This window comes from Fukomys damarensis, unplaced genomic scaffold (genome assembly GCF_012274545.1).
Source record: "Fukomys damarensis isolate Sample0158 unplaced genomic scaffold, DMR_v1.0_HiC HiC_scaffold_34, whole genome shotgun sequence".
Lineage (NCBI taxonomy): Eukaryota > Metazoa > Chordata > Mammalia > Rodentia > Bathyergidae > Fukomys > Fukomys damarensis.
The window spans coordinates 210,495-225,647 of NW_022900946.1; the positions used below are offsets into that span (position 1 = coordinate 210,495).

The 15,153-nt window shown below is 44.1% G+C and overlaps 1 protein-coding gene across 1 annotated transcript in view; it reads right to left on the reverse strand.

The window, feature by feature from the left end:
* Itgam (integrin subunit alpha M) overlaps nt 1–15,153 on the reverse strand; it is a 95,380-nt gene that overhangs the window by 29,932 nt on the left and 50,295 nt on the right. Inside the window, 10 exon segments of the mRNA XM_033758718.1 lie at nt 301–376; nt 659–742; nt 2,043–2,122; nt 2,644–2,766; nt 2,852–2,993; nt 3,238–3,311; nt 3,429–3,560; nt 3,655–3,809; nt 7,250–7,413; nt 7,507–7,637. Coding sequence (XP_033614609.1) covers nt 301–376; nt 659–742; nt 2,043–2,122; nt 2,644–2,766; nt 2,852–2,993; nt 3,238–3,311; nt 3,429–3,560; nt 3,655–3,809; nt 7,250–7,413; nt 7,507–7,637 — 1,161 coding nt within the window.

Consider the following 15,153-nt stretch of genomic DNA (forward strand, 5'->3'; position numbering starts at 1 on the left):
AGCAGGGAAAGGGCCATGGCCCGCCCCTTTCGAGGAGGCGTGAGAGTGTACCCGTTCAGCACATTTCCCCTTTACTGTCTGTGAGAACGTGGACGTGCTTTGTCCTCTCCAAACCCCACTGTACCCCTCTGTAAACCGAAGAGAGCAACAGTGAGGACAAGAAGAGCTCACTGTGTGTGAGTGTGAGAAGAGTCCCCCGCTGCCCCTCTCCCTCCTCCCCTGCCCTCTGCCACGCCAGGCACACAGCAGGAACCTTTCTCACATTTTCTATCATCAGTTCCCGCTTCCCTCGCTCCCCACCTGATACTGGTGCTCCACAGCCTGACTGGTCTTCTCTGAAGCTGTGAAGTTGAGGTATTTGGTAGAGGTCTCACCACTAAAGGGAGGAGGACGAGACAGGAGACAGAAGAGGGGCACCGTGGGAGGGGCTCTCAGGCTGTGTGCGGAGCGCACAGGCTCATGGGTAATGCAGCCCTGAGGGGAGGGGTGTGCAGGGGTGAGGCAGGTGGTACACAGAGCGTGCCAGCTTGAGCCGCTCACACCCACACCACACACACGTGCACACAGGTCCACGTACACACAAGCACAGGCACATTCTCATAAACAGGGATACAGAAGTGCAGCAGCTCTATGCCCAGCTCAGTCCTGCGGCCAGCACCTGGAGACTATCAAGTAGACGGCGTATTTCACAGGCAGCTCCAGCTGGAATTCGGTTTTGTTCGTCCTGGGTATGTTGTTCTCACTGAAAGGAAAGAGAGATCTTAGCCAGTGCTCAGAAACTGGAAACCAGCTTTTTCTTCTTCTCCCTCTCCATCACTCACTACTTCCAGTTAGTCACCAAGCCCTGTTCTCTAGAGAACAGTGTGATCACTGTTCTCTAACTCCTCGCCCCTACACGGCCCAGATCCAGTTCTGCTAACTGGGACAGCTACAGCAACCTTCCACTTGGTCCTGTGACTTCAGAACTGCTCCATCCCCGTTCCCAGTCATGATGGTTTAGATCTGGATGCCCCACAAAGCCTTAAGTTTGGAGGCGCAGCTGGTGGAAGGTGGATCATGGGGTGCTGCGCTCATTGCTGGACTGATCCATGAAGTGTTCAGAGCTAGCTGCACTGTTGGGAGGCGGGGCCCGGTCGGAGGTCACGGCACGGCCTGGAGGGGTGTGTCTCCCTCCTGGGTTCCTCTCCCGTCTGCTTCCTGACTGGCGTGATGTGAGCCGCTTTCCCCCAGGGCAGGCCCTTCCACCACACTGTTTCTGCATCTGGGTCTTCCAACCACAGACAGAAACCGCGAGCCAAAATGAACAAGTATTGTGTCCCAGAAACAAGAAAGTCACCAAGACACCACCCGTCCTGGAGAGTGGCCTTTCTAACATGCGAATATAATCCTGTCGCTCCTACAGGTTAATCTGCAAATTCCTTAGCACTGCTCATCGGTCACCTTGTATCTGACCACCTACACAGATCCTGCACCATGTGCTTGGCTGCTCTGAAACACACCCTGACCTCTCCAGGTTCCACGCTTTACCTGGTATGGCCCTCCTCCTTTCCGTCTTCACACATTTTCTTCAGAACTATTTCCTGAGAACCAAGCCCCCAAGAACACTGGACATCCCTCCCCATATACCACTCGTTTCTTTGTTTTTTAAGGCAAGGTCTCACTATGTAGTCCAGCCTGGCCTTGAACTCACTATGTAGCCCAGGCTGGTGTAGAACTCACAGGGATCCTCCTGCCTCAGCCTCCCGAGTGCTGGGATTACAGATGTGCACCACCACGCCTGGCCGAATCACTCATTTCATACTGTACTATAATCACCAGTTTTCTTATCTGCCTGTGCCACTAAATTATACTCTCTGTGAAGACAAAAATCACTTCTGCCTTAACCACCAATGTCCCACTCTCACTTGATACATCATTCCCTGGCACCTGGTGTGTGTTCATCTCTGCTCACTGCATAAAGGAATGAAGGATCTGAACGGAAAATGAATAGTGAGAAAAGGTCACCCTGGAAAAGGGACCTCAAAGGTGAGGAATTAGTGTACCTGGTCACATTAGCCTTGAGAAGTAGTTTGTTTCCAAGGGAAGCATCAAACTCCACATCAAATGTGACATTAAAGGTAACCTTGAATTGGAAGAAAGAGACGTGGTGATAAGAACAGGAGAGAAAAAACACAGCACAAGCATCCATCAACTCATGAACGTGTAAATAAAATCCCATCCATCCATATCACAGAATGTTAGTCAGCAAAAAAGGAAATGAAGTAATCAGTGAATGATCCTTGAAAATATGTTAATTAGAAGAAGCTAGTCACAAAAGACCTCATACTATATGCTCTCATTTATACAAAATGTCCAGAATATGAAAACCTATGGAGGCAAAGTAAATCAGTGGTGGCCAGAGATTGAGGAGAGCAAGACCTCTACAGTTTATCATTCTGAGTACACTGAAAGCCACTGAATTGTGCGTTTTAAACGGATGGGTCTACGGTATCTCTGAGTGATATCCCAATAAAGCTATTTTGTAAGAACAAAAGAAGCCTCTATTGTTAAGAAAAGAACAAGAAGGAAAGGGCAAAAGAGGAAGAAAGAGAAGAATTCTACACGACAAAAGAGAAAAGGAGGGGGAAAGCCAGTGGCTCTGACCTCAGAGTTGTCTGGAAAGATGGGATGGTTTATGCTGCAGCTGGTGCTCTTCAAAGCCCCAGATCCTTCGGGGGAGGAGCTGGACGAACAGGACACCTGCCAGGATCGCTGCGAGCGCCAGTTCTGGGAGGAAACTGCAATGTTACCAAGCCCGGCCGTGGAGAAAAGGGAAGAAAGGGGCAGACAAGCCTGAGAAGGATTTGGCTACCTGGACCACTGACACCTTCCGATAGGACAAGCCCGCCGGGTGGTAGAGGGTGACCTGTGTCCCGTAGGAATCCTCACCCTCGTTTCTCACAGTCAGCGTCACATTGAGCTCCCGGGGGTCGCCCACCACCAAGGTACGCAGGCTGCGGGGGCAACAAAACAGAACAGTGAGACACCAAGAGCTGCCCCAGGGCGAGTCTGTCCTGGTGGAAAGGGGATGCAGGCCCTTGGAGAGGCAGTAGATGGATGGACAGCCCCGAAGGACCTTGCAGCACACAAATGCCTCTGAAGGAACTACTCTGTGTTGGCTGCCTTGGGGCCAGGAGAAGACCCAAGCACCACATCTTGGAGCAGGTTTGAAGACAGTGATGAGGAAAAGAAACTCACTTCCTAAAACTGAAGGTGACGCTGAGATCATCCTGGCAAATGTTGTCATTGCCACAATTCTTTTCAAAGGGAAACTGAAAATTAAGAATATGATAACAAAAAGGAGACAGATGAAATGAAACAGTGAAATAAAACAAGCTTCAACAATCAGCCTCTTGCCTTTTCCATGCCCCGGAAACCCCAGGACTCACCGAGGCTGTGAAAAATTTCTGGGAATCTTCGGCCAGAACCGGCCGAAGGTTCCCAAACGAAGACACAGGTGTCCCCACCAGAGTGTAGTTGAGGCGCAGAACAATGGGGCTCACTGAGTCGTCCACACATTTCTGAGAGAGAGTGGGTGTTAGGGGATCTGTCCTTTCCCTGCCTTCCAAGCCCACCTCATTCTTGACCCAGGGATCTGGCCACTCGCCTGCTCACCGGTAACAGCAGTGTCAGAGTCTCACATGTGGTTGTCAGCCCCAAGGCCTGCTTCCGCCTGTGTGTGCTGTTCTTGGTCTCATCAAAGATGGCACGGGAACTCGGGCGGCCAGAGTCCAAAGCCAGGACGTAAGAGATAACACTCTGCACATCTCCTGAAGGAACAGGGTAGCGTGATGAGGAGCCTGGGCTGTGTAGAGAGACACAAGGACTGGGAGGCCTAGGTCCTCTGCATCCCAATTGTGTGATTCGGGACATCTTACCTGAACTCTTGGCATCTCAATTCCCTATTTTCAAGGTGAAGATAATTATTACGCCTTTTCAAAAACGTACAAGACATTGGGATAGAGGAATGAGGGAGGGGAAAGAAAAGAAGGCACAAGAAAAAAGAAGAAAATCAAAGGAAAAATGAAAAAAAGCTTTTGTACATAAGGGAGGGGGAATAGGGAAAAAAAACAAGAAGCAAGACATATCCTGTATGGATGCAAATTCCCCACAATGGATGTTATCATCCTGTATATCTAAATGTACTAAACATTTTGCAAAAAAAAATAATAAAACATGTACAATAAACAAAAAAATTATGCCTTTGTAGTGATTAAAACTAAATAGTGTCCATATCCATGTATACAGGGGTAACACATCGTACTAAATATGTAAGGTCACATCTACATGGGTTTGATTACAGAAACTAATAAAGTATTCTCTAAATAATGAAAAAAAGAATAAGATAAGACTATAAGAGCAAGAAGCAATTTAAATATGTTCGGGGACCATTTCCATCTCCAGAATTAAGGATTATTTTAATGTTTCATCATTGCCTTTTCTCTTTTACTTTCCTGTTTAGTTTTATTTTAGGATTCCATATTTTTAATGTTCATACAGAGATTTCTTTAACTGGAATACCGAATAGTTTCTTTGGTGCGAAAAACTATAATAGTACAGAGGATCCTAATGAGATAATTAATAATGCGAAATAGGAAGCAAAGGGCTAAAGGTGTAAGGAAAGTGGGAAGGGTGGGGGAAAGGTAATAAGGGAGAGGAAAAAAATATGAGAAACTGAAAAAATGGAAATAAAGTGTTTGTAAATGGGGAGGGGAGGAGGGGGTGAAGGGAGGGCAGGGACAAGGGGAAAAATGAGAACCGAGACCTATTATGTAAAGGTACAGGATCCCAATGATGAATGTAACTGTATTGTACACCTAGATTGTACCAATAAACTCAATTAAAAGAAAAAAAACTAAATAGTGTCATAAAGCAAGTGTTTAAAATGGTACTTACTCTGTTATGCACTAGAAAATTCATTGTATTGTTACTGTAACGTACTTCTTCTACCAGGGATCGAACTCAGGTCCTTGCCTTTGTGAGGCAGGCGGCAGCACCACTGAGCTAAGGCCCGGCCCTGAAATATACTTCTGTATGGTTTTCTTTTTATTTGTCCTGCTTTGATTTTGAAAGGAATTTTAGCGTCTTTCATCAGTTTTGGAAACTTCTTGACCACGATCTCTTGGTTCGTCCTCATCTGTCCTCCCTCTCCTTCCCATCCCCCTGTCTCCTTTCTGCCTCTCTTACTCTCCCTCTGAAATTTCAGGGACATGTGTGTTAGATCTTTCACCATATCCTTTATTTCTTTTATAATTTCTACTCTTTATCCTTTCTTCTCTGTTTGGGTTTTTTGTTTTGCTTTGTTTTGCTTTATTGAGACCGACCTGGAACTCACTCTGTAGCCCAGGCTGGTCTCAAACTCACAGCGATCCTCCTGCCTCAGCCTCCCGAGTGCTGGGATTACAGGTGTGCGCCACCACACCTGGCTATCCTTTCTTCTCTGTGTGTATTAATCTGGAAACTTTCAATGAATCTATCTTCTAATTGAAGAATTCTCTGCCATTAAATTTATTGAAGTCTTAATTCCAGTCATTGTGTTTTTCATTACTAGAAGTTCCATGTGACTTTATTTTATGATTTCTAGGTCTTCACCTCAGTTCTCCAACCTTTCCATTTTTTCTTTGAATATATTAATTGTATTTTTATTAATTGTATTTTTTATTAATTGTATTTTTTAAAATTCCTATCTGATCACTCTAATTTCAAAATCACCTGTGAGTCTATTTCTGTTGCTTACTGTTTCTCTTGGTCATTAGTCGGGAATACCAACATCCTTATCAAAAACCCTCTTTTATAAAAGAGGGCGAGGTGGGGATTTAGCTCAGTGGTTTCGCCACCTACCTCGCAAGCATGAAGACCGGAGTTTGACCCCCAGTACCAAAAAAAAAAAAAAATGTGCAATCAATTTGGGCCAGGGATTTGGCTCAGTGGCTCTGCTGCCTGCCTTGCAAGCACAAGGGCCCACATTCAATCCCTGGTACCACAAAACACACACACACACACACACACACACACACACACACACACACACACAAAAAAAAAACTCTAAACCCTATAAATTTCCGACTCCTCAGCACTGGAATGCCACTTAAACCTCTGCTCGGGTTTTTAGCTTTCCAGGAGTTATTTTCTACTGGATTTCCTGAGTAGTTGACCCAGATCTTCATGGCGTAGGAGTCAGCCAGCGATTTGAGAGGATTTTCAATGTACATTTGAGGGTATCTTTTCTGCTATTCCTTACTCTCCAAAACTTATCTTCTTCGTTTGCTTGTTTTTAGACAGGGTTTCACTATGTGGTTCAAGCTGGCCTTGAACTCAGTATCCCAGGCTGGTTTTGAACTTGCAACAATTCTCCTGCCTCAGCTTCTCAAGTGCTTGGATTACAGGCGTGCACCACCACACCCCGCTCTCTCCAAAACTTTGCTCTAAATAAATTTCTAGCCAATTCACCTGACCCAGTATCTAACAACTATCCTCTCGTCCCAGTAACACTGCTACTAGATTTTTTTCTCCACTTTCTATTTCTTTCTTTCTTGCGGGGGCGATGACCAAGGATTGAACTCAGGTCCTTGTGGTTGCCAGGTGGGCAGCAGACCCACTGAGCTAAATCCCTGGCCCTCTATTTCTTTCTAGTATTATCATTAATATTCTGCCACCTCAAGCGTGATTCTACTCTTTGAGAATTAAAGCAAAGAAAGAATTCAGATCACTCGATAAAATGTACATCTGAATACTTTGTGAGTTTGTTTAGCTTCATCCACTCAATCTCCCAAAATGAGTTCTCTCTCTACTTAAAAAAAATATAAGAACCTAATTTTTCACAGATATGGGACCCCTGGTTCTCTGGAGAACTGAGAGAGTAAGAAAGTGCCATTTGCTCATGTCTCTGCTGAGGTTTGCTGGGCATTCCCATCTAGCAGGGGAGCAGCCTGCTTACTCCAGCCAAACTTGGGACAAGGCTGTCGAGCCAACCAGAATTTTCCTGTAGACTTACAGAAGGCTGGGAGACTGGGTTAGCCGCCACTGACTGTCCCAATCATCTAACCCTTTGAATCTTACCTCCCCAGCCTCACCTTCTCTTAGCCGATCCCGCGTGCGCTTGCGGACATGGAGGCAGACTCTGACCACTCCAGCAATCTTGTTTTTCACTTCCTGCTCCTGACACTCAAACACATTCCTTGCCACTTCTATCTTACCTCCCCAGCCTCACCTTCTCTTAGCCGATCCCGCGTGCGCTTGCGGACATGGAGGCAAACTCTGACCACTCCAGCAATCTTGTTTCTCACTTCCTGCTCCTGACACTCAAACACATTCCTTGCCACTTCGCTGGGTGTGAAATCCATGGTTGCTTCTACTCTCAGCAATGGCTGGGATCTGCAGGGACACCAGAGGACCATCCCAACGCTTCAGGCAGTAAAGAAGCTCCTCCGGGGAGAACAGCTGATGTGCTCCTAAAGGAATTCTCACCTGAGCAGAAGTAAGTGTCCCTGGGCCCCCACAGCCAGGTCCATCAGTCCATCCATTGTGAGGTCCTGGCCCCCGCTCAGTGACTGCCCAAAATACTGGAGCCTGGGGGAGAGCTGGGAGCCTGTGATTCGCTGAGAGCAGTAAAGAAGAGGAGAGAAAAGGAGGAGGAAAGAAAAAGGAATTGTGTGACTAAGTCACACAGGGTGACCTGCGTAGAGGTTCTGCAGGCTCAATTCAATTTGCATTTCCCACAACTCTTCAAATGAAGTAAGTGTCCCTGGGCCCCCACAGCCAGGTCCATCAGTCCATCCATTGTGAGGTCCTGGCCCCCGCTCAGTGACTGCCCAAAATACTGGAGCCTGGGGGAGAGCTGGGAGCCTGTGATTCGCTGAGAGCAGTAAAGAAGAGGAGAGAAAAGGAGGAGGAAAGAAAAAGGAATTGTGTGACTAAGTCACACAGGGTGACCTGCGTAGAGGTTCTCCAGGCTCAATTCAATTTGCATTTCCCACAACTCTTCAAGGAGTTAAGGCAACTTAGAACTTACAAAAGGATGATTTATCTATAAACCACAACCTCAAGACAACACCCAAAATTTCCATTACCTAAGTTTCCAGAGAAAACTAAAAGTTTTACGGGAAAGTAAAGTGTACCCTATTTACATGATCATAATAATGGGGACACTAAATATTGATGTAACTAAACATATACAAATATGAAATGTGTGGGAGTGAGAAAACTAAAAGTTTTACGGGAAAGTAAAGTGTACCCTATTTACATGATCATAATAATGGGGGCACTAAATATTGATGTAACTAAACATATACAAATATGAAATGTGGGGGAGGGAGACAGAGTTTCTGTGGCAAGGGAGAGGCTGGAGGAGAGCATAGTCTTAACCTTCAATGGTGAGAAGTTAAAAGAAAACTCAAGATGTAGCAAAATTTTCTTAGTCTGTTCACCCACCAGTGATCCCACATCTTGATTCCTGTCAATAGTACTGCAGTTAACAGAGACATGCAAGTGTCCTGAAACAACAATTTCATTTCCTCTGGCTATGAGCCCAGGAGTGAGACTGCTGAATTGTAAGGCAGTCCTACAGTTTGCATTTTGAGGAACTCCCATACTATTTTCCACAGTGACCATACTGACTACATTCTCACCAGCAGTGAATGAGCTCTCCTTGTTCTGCATCCTCATCAACACCTGTCATTTATCTTTTTGATAATGGCTACTGTAACTGGGATAAGATGACATTCTTTGGGGCTTGGATTGGCATTCACTGGAAGATCGATGGTATTTAGCATTTTTTCATATACCTGTTGGCCACTAGTATGTATTTTGAGAGATAGCTCAATATTTTGAGAGATCATTTGTTTATTTTAACTGATAGACAGACAGACAGACACACACACACACACACACACGATTGACTATTACTCATGCAAAACAGAACGAAATCCTATCATTATCATTTGTAGCAATGTGGATGGAACTGGAAGACATCACATAAAGTAAATAAACCAGACAGCAATAAAAACACCACATGTTGTGATTCATTTGCAGAACAAAAAAAAAAATGGTGTCATAGAAGAAAAGAGTGCAATAGTAGTCACTAGAAACTGAGATAGAAGGAGGGAAGGAAGACACAGAAAGGCTAGATAGTGGGTACCAAAATTAAGCTATGTAAGAGGAATCAGTTCTGCTGTTCTTTAGCACAGTACAGTTAACAATAGTCTGCAACAATTAATGATAAATGTTTGAGGAGCTGGAAATGCTAATTTCCAATTTAATCATCACATGCTTTATATGCATATGCAGTTATCATAAATAATACAAGTATCATAAATATATTTACCTTATCAATATAGTACAAATGTTATATATCAATTAATTTTAAACAATTGTTAAAGAAACTGTGAGGATAATCATGTTATTTGGACATATAGAAAATAATTGAAAGAGCTGAAAGTGGTCCTCAAAAGAGGGGGACACAAAGCAGAATCCATAGTGTGGGAGGAAGCTGTTTTCCTGGATAAGCCTTTTAAACCAATTTTGACTTTTCAAATTATGTGCAAGAATAATGCTGAAAAAATAAGAGTGAGTAATAAATTTGTAAAAAAATGTTTTATGTGATTTTGCTGCAAATGTAATACCGGTTACTGCATACTTTAAAATGGCTAAGACAGTAAATTTTATGTCACGTGTACTTTAGCACACTTTTCTTTAGAAAAGTGGTTGTTGGAGTGGGGTGTGCAGCTCAGTGGTAGAACATGTGCTTACTACATGCAAGGCCCTGAGTTCAATCCCAGTACCACAAAAAGAGAAAAAAAGTTATGGATGTCAACTGAAAGGAATGTTGGAGAGACATGAGATGCTGGCAATGTTTGATATCTTAATCTAGGTGGTGGCCCAGCAGAGTGAAGAGGCATGGGAAAAGATGTTGCCAGCTACTCCTTAGACAAAGGAGTAGTATCTAGAATATATAAAGAACTTTTAAAAAATTAGAGCCCCAAATTTAAAGACCCAGTAAGAAAATGGGCATCAGATGAAGAAGTACAAATGGCAAATAAATACATGAAAAACTGGTCAGTATCACTGACTATGATGGCTGGGTCTCGATGTTCCCCCCAAAGCCTCGTGAGGTCATAGGTGGGGCTTTTCAGAGGTGGCTGGATCTAGGGCGTGGGATTACTAAATTAGTCCACTGATTGGTTTGGCGCAGTTCTGGATGTGGATAACTGGAAAGCCCACCGTGGGTATGAGTGGCACCACCCAAAAGGCAGGTAGCCTGGAAGAGACAAAGGGAGAGGCAGGCCACTGCTGCTGCTTTGCTACTTTACTACTTTACTGCACTGCTGCCTTCTGCCTGCCCTGCCTACGCCATGAACTGTTTCTCCTCTCAGTGACCCTGCCTTGGAGCCAGCCAACAATGGGCTGAAACCTCTACAAACTGTGAACCAAATAAAGCTTTCCTACTTTAACTCTGGGTGTCAGCAGCAAGACGACATTGTCTTTTGTCTCAGCAACAAGAAGACATTGACCATTTGAGAAATGCAAATTAAAACAACACTGAGATTCCATCTCACACTAGAAAGAACAGCTATCTTCCAGAAATCAATCACAAATGCTGGGCAGGCTGGGGGGTGTTCTTCCCTGTTGGTGGGAGTGTAAACTGGTACAACCATTATGGAAATAAGTATGGAGATTCCTCAAAAAGCTTAAAATAGACGTTCCATTTGACCAAGCTATTCCCCTTCTAGAGTTAAAGGCATCATATTACGGTGACCGACGCATACTCGTGTTTACAGCAGCGCAATCACAACAGTTAAATCTTAGAAACAGCCAAGATGTCCAGCAACAGATGAATGGATAAAGAAAATGTGGTGTTTATACACAACAAAGTACTGCTCTGCCATAAAGCAGGACAAACTGGAGTCATCTGTAGTAAAGGGTGAACCTTAAGACCATAATGTTAAGTGAACTGGAGCAGATACACAAGCTTGAACATCGCCTGGCTTCTCTTATACGAGAAACCCAATATATAAATAAAGTGCAAAATAAAAGACAAGGGGAAAAAAGAGGGAAAAGTTATTGTAATTCAGCATGGCCAATGTATCTAAAAATATACCTCAATTTAGTATAGTTGTTTTATGTGTTTTATATGTTTATTGGCCTTAGTCTGGCTGTTAATCTGCATTTATGATAATTAACTTGATAAAGACTTATAAAATAAATAAAGGTATATTACTCTGTTAGGAGGGAGTTTGGCTTGGTTTGGTTTGGTTTTTTGAGACAGGGTCTCACTATGTAGTCCAAGCTGAACTTGCACTCACTATGTTGCCCAGATTGGCCTGGAACTCACAGAATCCCTCTTGCCTCAGCCTCCCGAGTGCCAGGATTACAGGCACACACCACCACACCCCGGGAATTTTGTTTTGAAATTATGTAGAAAGTGGTTTATGATCCTCCTGCCTCAGCCTCCCAGAGTGCTGGGATTACAGGCATGTGCCATATGTGCTCAGCTATAATGTAGAGGTTTGGAGAACCACAGAAAGTCTGCTTATCTGAATATTTAGACTTCCAGTTTTACCCATAGGAAAAAAGGAAGTGAAACTAGGCAGCAGAATCACAGGATGCTATGACCCACTTTGTATTTGTCTCTTATGCTAAAGTCTGTGTGCACATGAAATACCCTCCCCTCGGCCCTTCTTGCTTTGGAGATGGGGTCTGATGGGATGGAAGGAGGAAACTAGGGCTTTCTCTGCTCATTCCACTCTTGTAAATTTGCACATAAAGCAGGCAACTCTCTTGTAATAAAAAGTAATTAAAAACCAAAGTCTTCACACCCTGTTTACACAGAGAAGCAGCATACACCAACAGAAAGAAGCACTGCTCCAGCTTTTAGACAGCTGAGAAAAGAGACTTGCCCATGCAGAGAGAGGCTAGCAAGGCAAATGCCCTCAGCCCTGGCTGCACCCAAAGCCCTTGCGATCATACTGGGAGCTACACAGCCTATTGTTCCATTGACAAGAGGTTCTAGAATGGACAAAACTAACCTGTGGCAGAAAAAAAATAATGGGATAGAGCTGGGCTGGAGACTGAGTGGGAAGAGGCAGAGGAGGACTTTCTGGGTTGGTGATGGTGCTCTGTATCTTGATAGGAGTGTGGGTTACACCTGTCAAGACTCACGGCATGAAGATTTGTGTTTTCTATAAATTCTATTTTTAAATAACTACTTAACACATATTTAATTCTACTTAATAATACACGTACTGAAGTGTTTAGGGTTGAATTTGAAATGCATCAAAAAATTAAGAAAAATGCTGGGGATTTAGCTCAGTGGAACTGCACCTGCCTCACAAGTGAAAGGTCCTGAGTTTGAATCTCAGTATCAGAAAAAAAAAAACTTAAGAGGAGTACATGAGTGATTACATGCCTGTAATCCCAGCACTCTGGGAGGTGGAGGCAGGAAGATCATAAGTTCAAGCCCAACCCTTGTTCAAATTAGCAAGACCATATCTCAAAATAAAGGGCAAAAAGGGTCTGGGATGTAGTTCAATGAGAAGGCCCTCAGTTCAAACCCCAGTGGGGATTGGGGGGACACTTCTCACTGGCCCTGGCCCTCAGAAATCCAACTAGCAACTAGGCACAGGCAAGAATACCCTAGAACTCAGGAATGAGACAAAGATGCCCAGATGAACCACAGGGGGAAAAAAAAACAAAACTGAAAGGTAAGAGGAGTGATTCTGTGACCCGCTGCTCTCTCACAAGGCAGCACCACACCACACAGAGTATTGGGGAGAGGGCGTCTACAGGGGCAAACTGAGCTGAAGGCAGATGGATTCACTTCCCCACCATTCTGGGTCCCTTCATAGGAGGCCCACTCTGTCTCATCCCACAGGAAACACCAGGAGTCCCAGCAGAGCTGGACCACCTGGGGTCAGAAGAAAACACAGTGGGCAGGCAGGTCAGATTTCTCTGGACCGGACAGCAGAGGGGCCATGCCAGAGAAACTAGTCAGCAGCACCCCCTGCAAGAAACACAGTGCACGGGTCTTCCAGGCTGAGATCCCTGGCCAGCCACCCCACACAGCAAGTTTCCAGGGAGTCTTCTCCAGACCAGGAAGCAACTCCAGGTCAGTGATTACCAGCAGAGGGACCATCCACCCCTGCTCAACCCCTGCTTCTGGGCAGTCACTCAGGAACTCTCAGTCCAAGACCGCACTCGTCTACAGAGCACAGCCTGTGGCCCTGCCCATCTCATGTGGGTGACCCCAGAGACCTCGGCCATCCCCAGAGCCAATTATGCAGTCCTGTCTGACTACAGGACCACCCAGCCAGGGAAGACAATCTGCAGCCCTGCCTGATTAAAGGTGATCACAGCCACAAGCCACACCTGACAACGAGCCCACCCAGGGGCCTCAACCACGGGCACAGCCAGAAGAACCATTCAACCCCAGAGCACAGGAAGCCATCCAACCCAACTGGGATGGCTGGTGTCTAGCTGTTTCCCCAAAGCCTCAGTCAGTCATAAGGTGCTGAATTTACAGTGTGTGGTGCTAGGATTAAGGTCGTGTGATTATTAAACCACATGAATATTTGGCTTGGCACTGTCCTAATCCCCAGGGCCTGGATGAGATAAAAGGGGCAGAAAGATGCTGTTAAGGCCTCTTGTTGCTTTTTGCTTTCCATCACCATGAACTGTTACTCCTTTGCCAACCTGCCTTGGAGCCCACCAATTATGGACTGAAACCTCTACAAACTGTAAGCTAAATAAACCCTTTCCCCTTTAACTTTGGGTGTTGGGTATCTTGTCTCAGTAAGGAGAGAAAATTAACTAACACAGAAACCAACTAAAGAGTCTAACAGCAACATCTGCCTGTCTGAGGTCGCTACCAGCCAGCCTGTCCAGAATTTCAAACTAGATCAAACAGTGCAGTTCTTGGAGGTGGCTGTCTCCTCAAATGGACGATACCGGACTGCTACGTTCTACCAAACATCTGAAGAAAAACTAGTACTAAGTATTTTCAAACTCTTTGAAAAGAATCAAAGGAGAGAGAAAACTTCCAAACTCATTTTACAAGTCTGTCATCAACCTGCTACCAAAGCCAGATGAAGAAAGTGAAAATTATAAGCCAATACCCATGAATAAAACAAATGCAAAACTTTTCAACAAAATATTAGCAAGCTAAATTGAAGTGATTGAAAGAATCACTTACCACAGTCAGGTACATAAATCCTTGAGATGCACAGATGGTTAAACACATGCAATCAAAGAATGTGACACCAACAAAATGAAGGACAGAAATTATATTCTCATCTCAAAAGATGCAGGAAATGAATTTGACAAAATTCAACACCTTTTCATGATTTAAAAAAACTCTCAACATATTAGATATAGAATGAATGTGCCTCAACACAAAAATGGCCATATGTGAGAAACACATAGCCAATATAATTTTAAATGGTTAATTTTCCTCCTAGATCAGGAATAAGACAAGGATGCATATTCATCACTTCTTTCCAACACAGTACTGGATGTCCTAGCTAGAGCAATTAGGAAAGAGAAAGAAAGTAAAAAGGATTCTCATATGAAAGGGAAAAGTGAAACTGTCTCTGCTTTCTGTGAATGGGATCTTAGCAAACTTTAAAGTTTCAGCCGGGGGCATGATGGCATACACCAATAATCCCAGCACTCAGGAGGCTGAAACAGGAGGATTCTCCCAGGAAGCCAGTCTGGGCTACATAGTGAGTTTGAGACTAGCCTGAATTACATAGCAAGACCCCATCTCAGGGGAAAAAAAAACAAACTTCAAGATTCAACTAACTGATAAATGCAGTAAAGTCAGAGATACAAAATCAACATACAAAAGTAAGTCAATAGCATTTCTGTATACTAATAATGAACTATTAGAAATGAAATTGTTTTAAATGAACTATTTATTAGAAATTAAACAATCCTACTTACAATAGAAACAAAAATTACATTATGAAAATTTCCATACTACTCAAAATACTACAGATTCAATGCAATCCCTCTCAAATTCCAATGTCATTTTTCACAGGAATAGAAAAACCCTTAAATTCATATGGAGCCACAAAAGAGCCTGAATAGCCACAATAGTCTTTTTTTTTTTTTTTTTTTTTT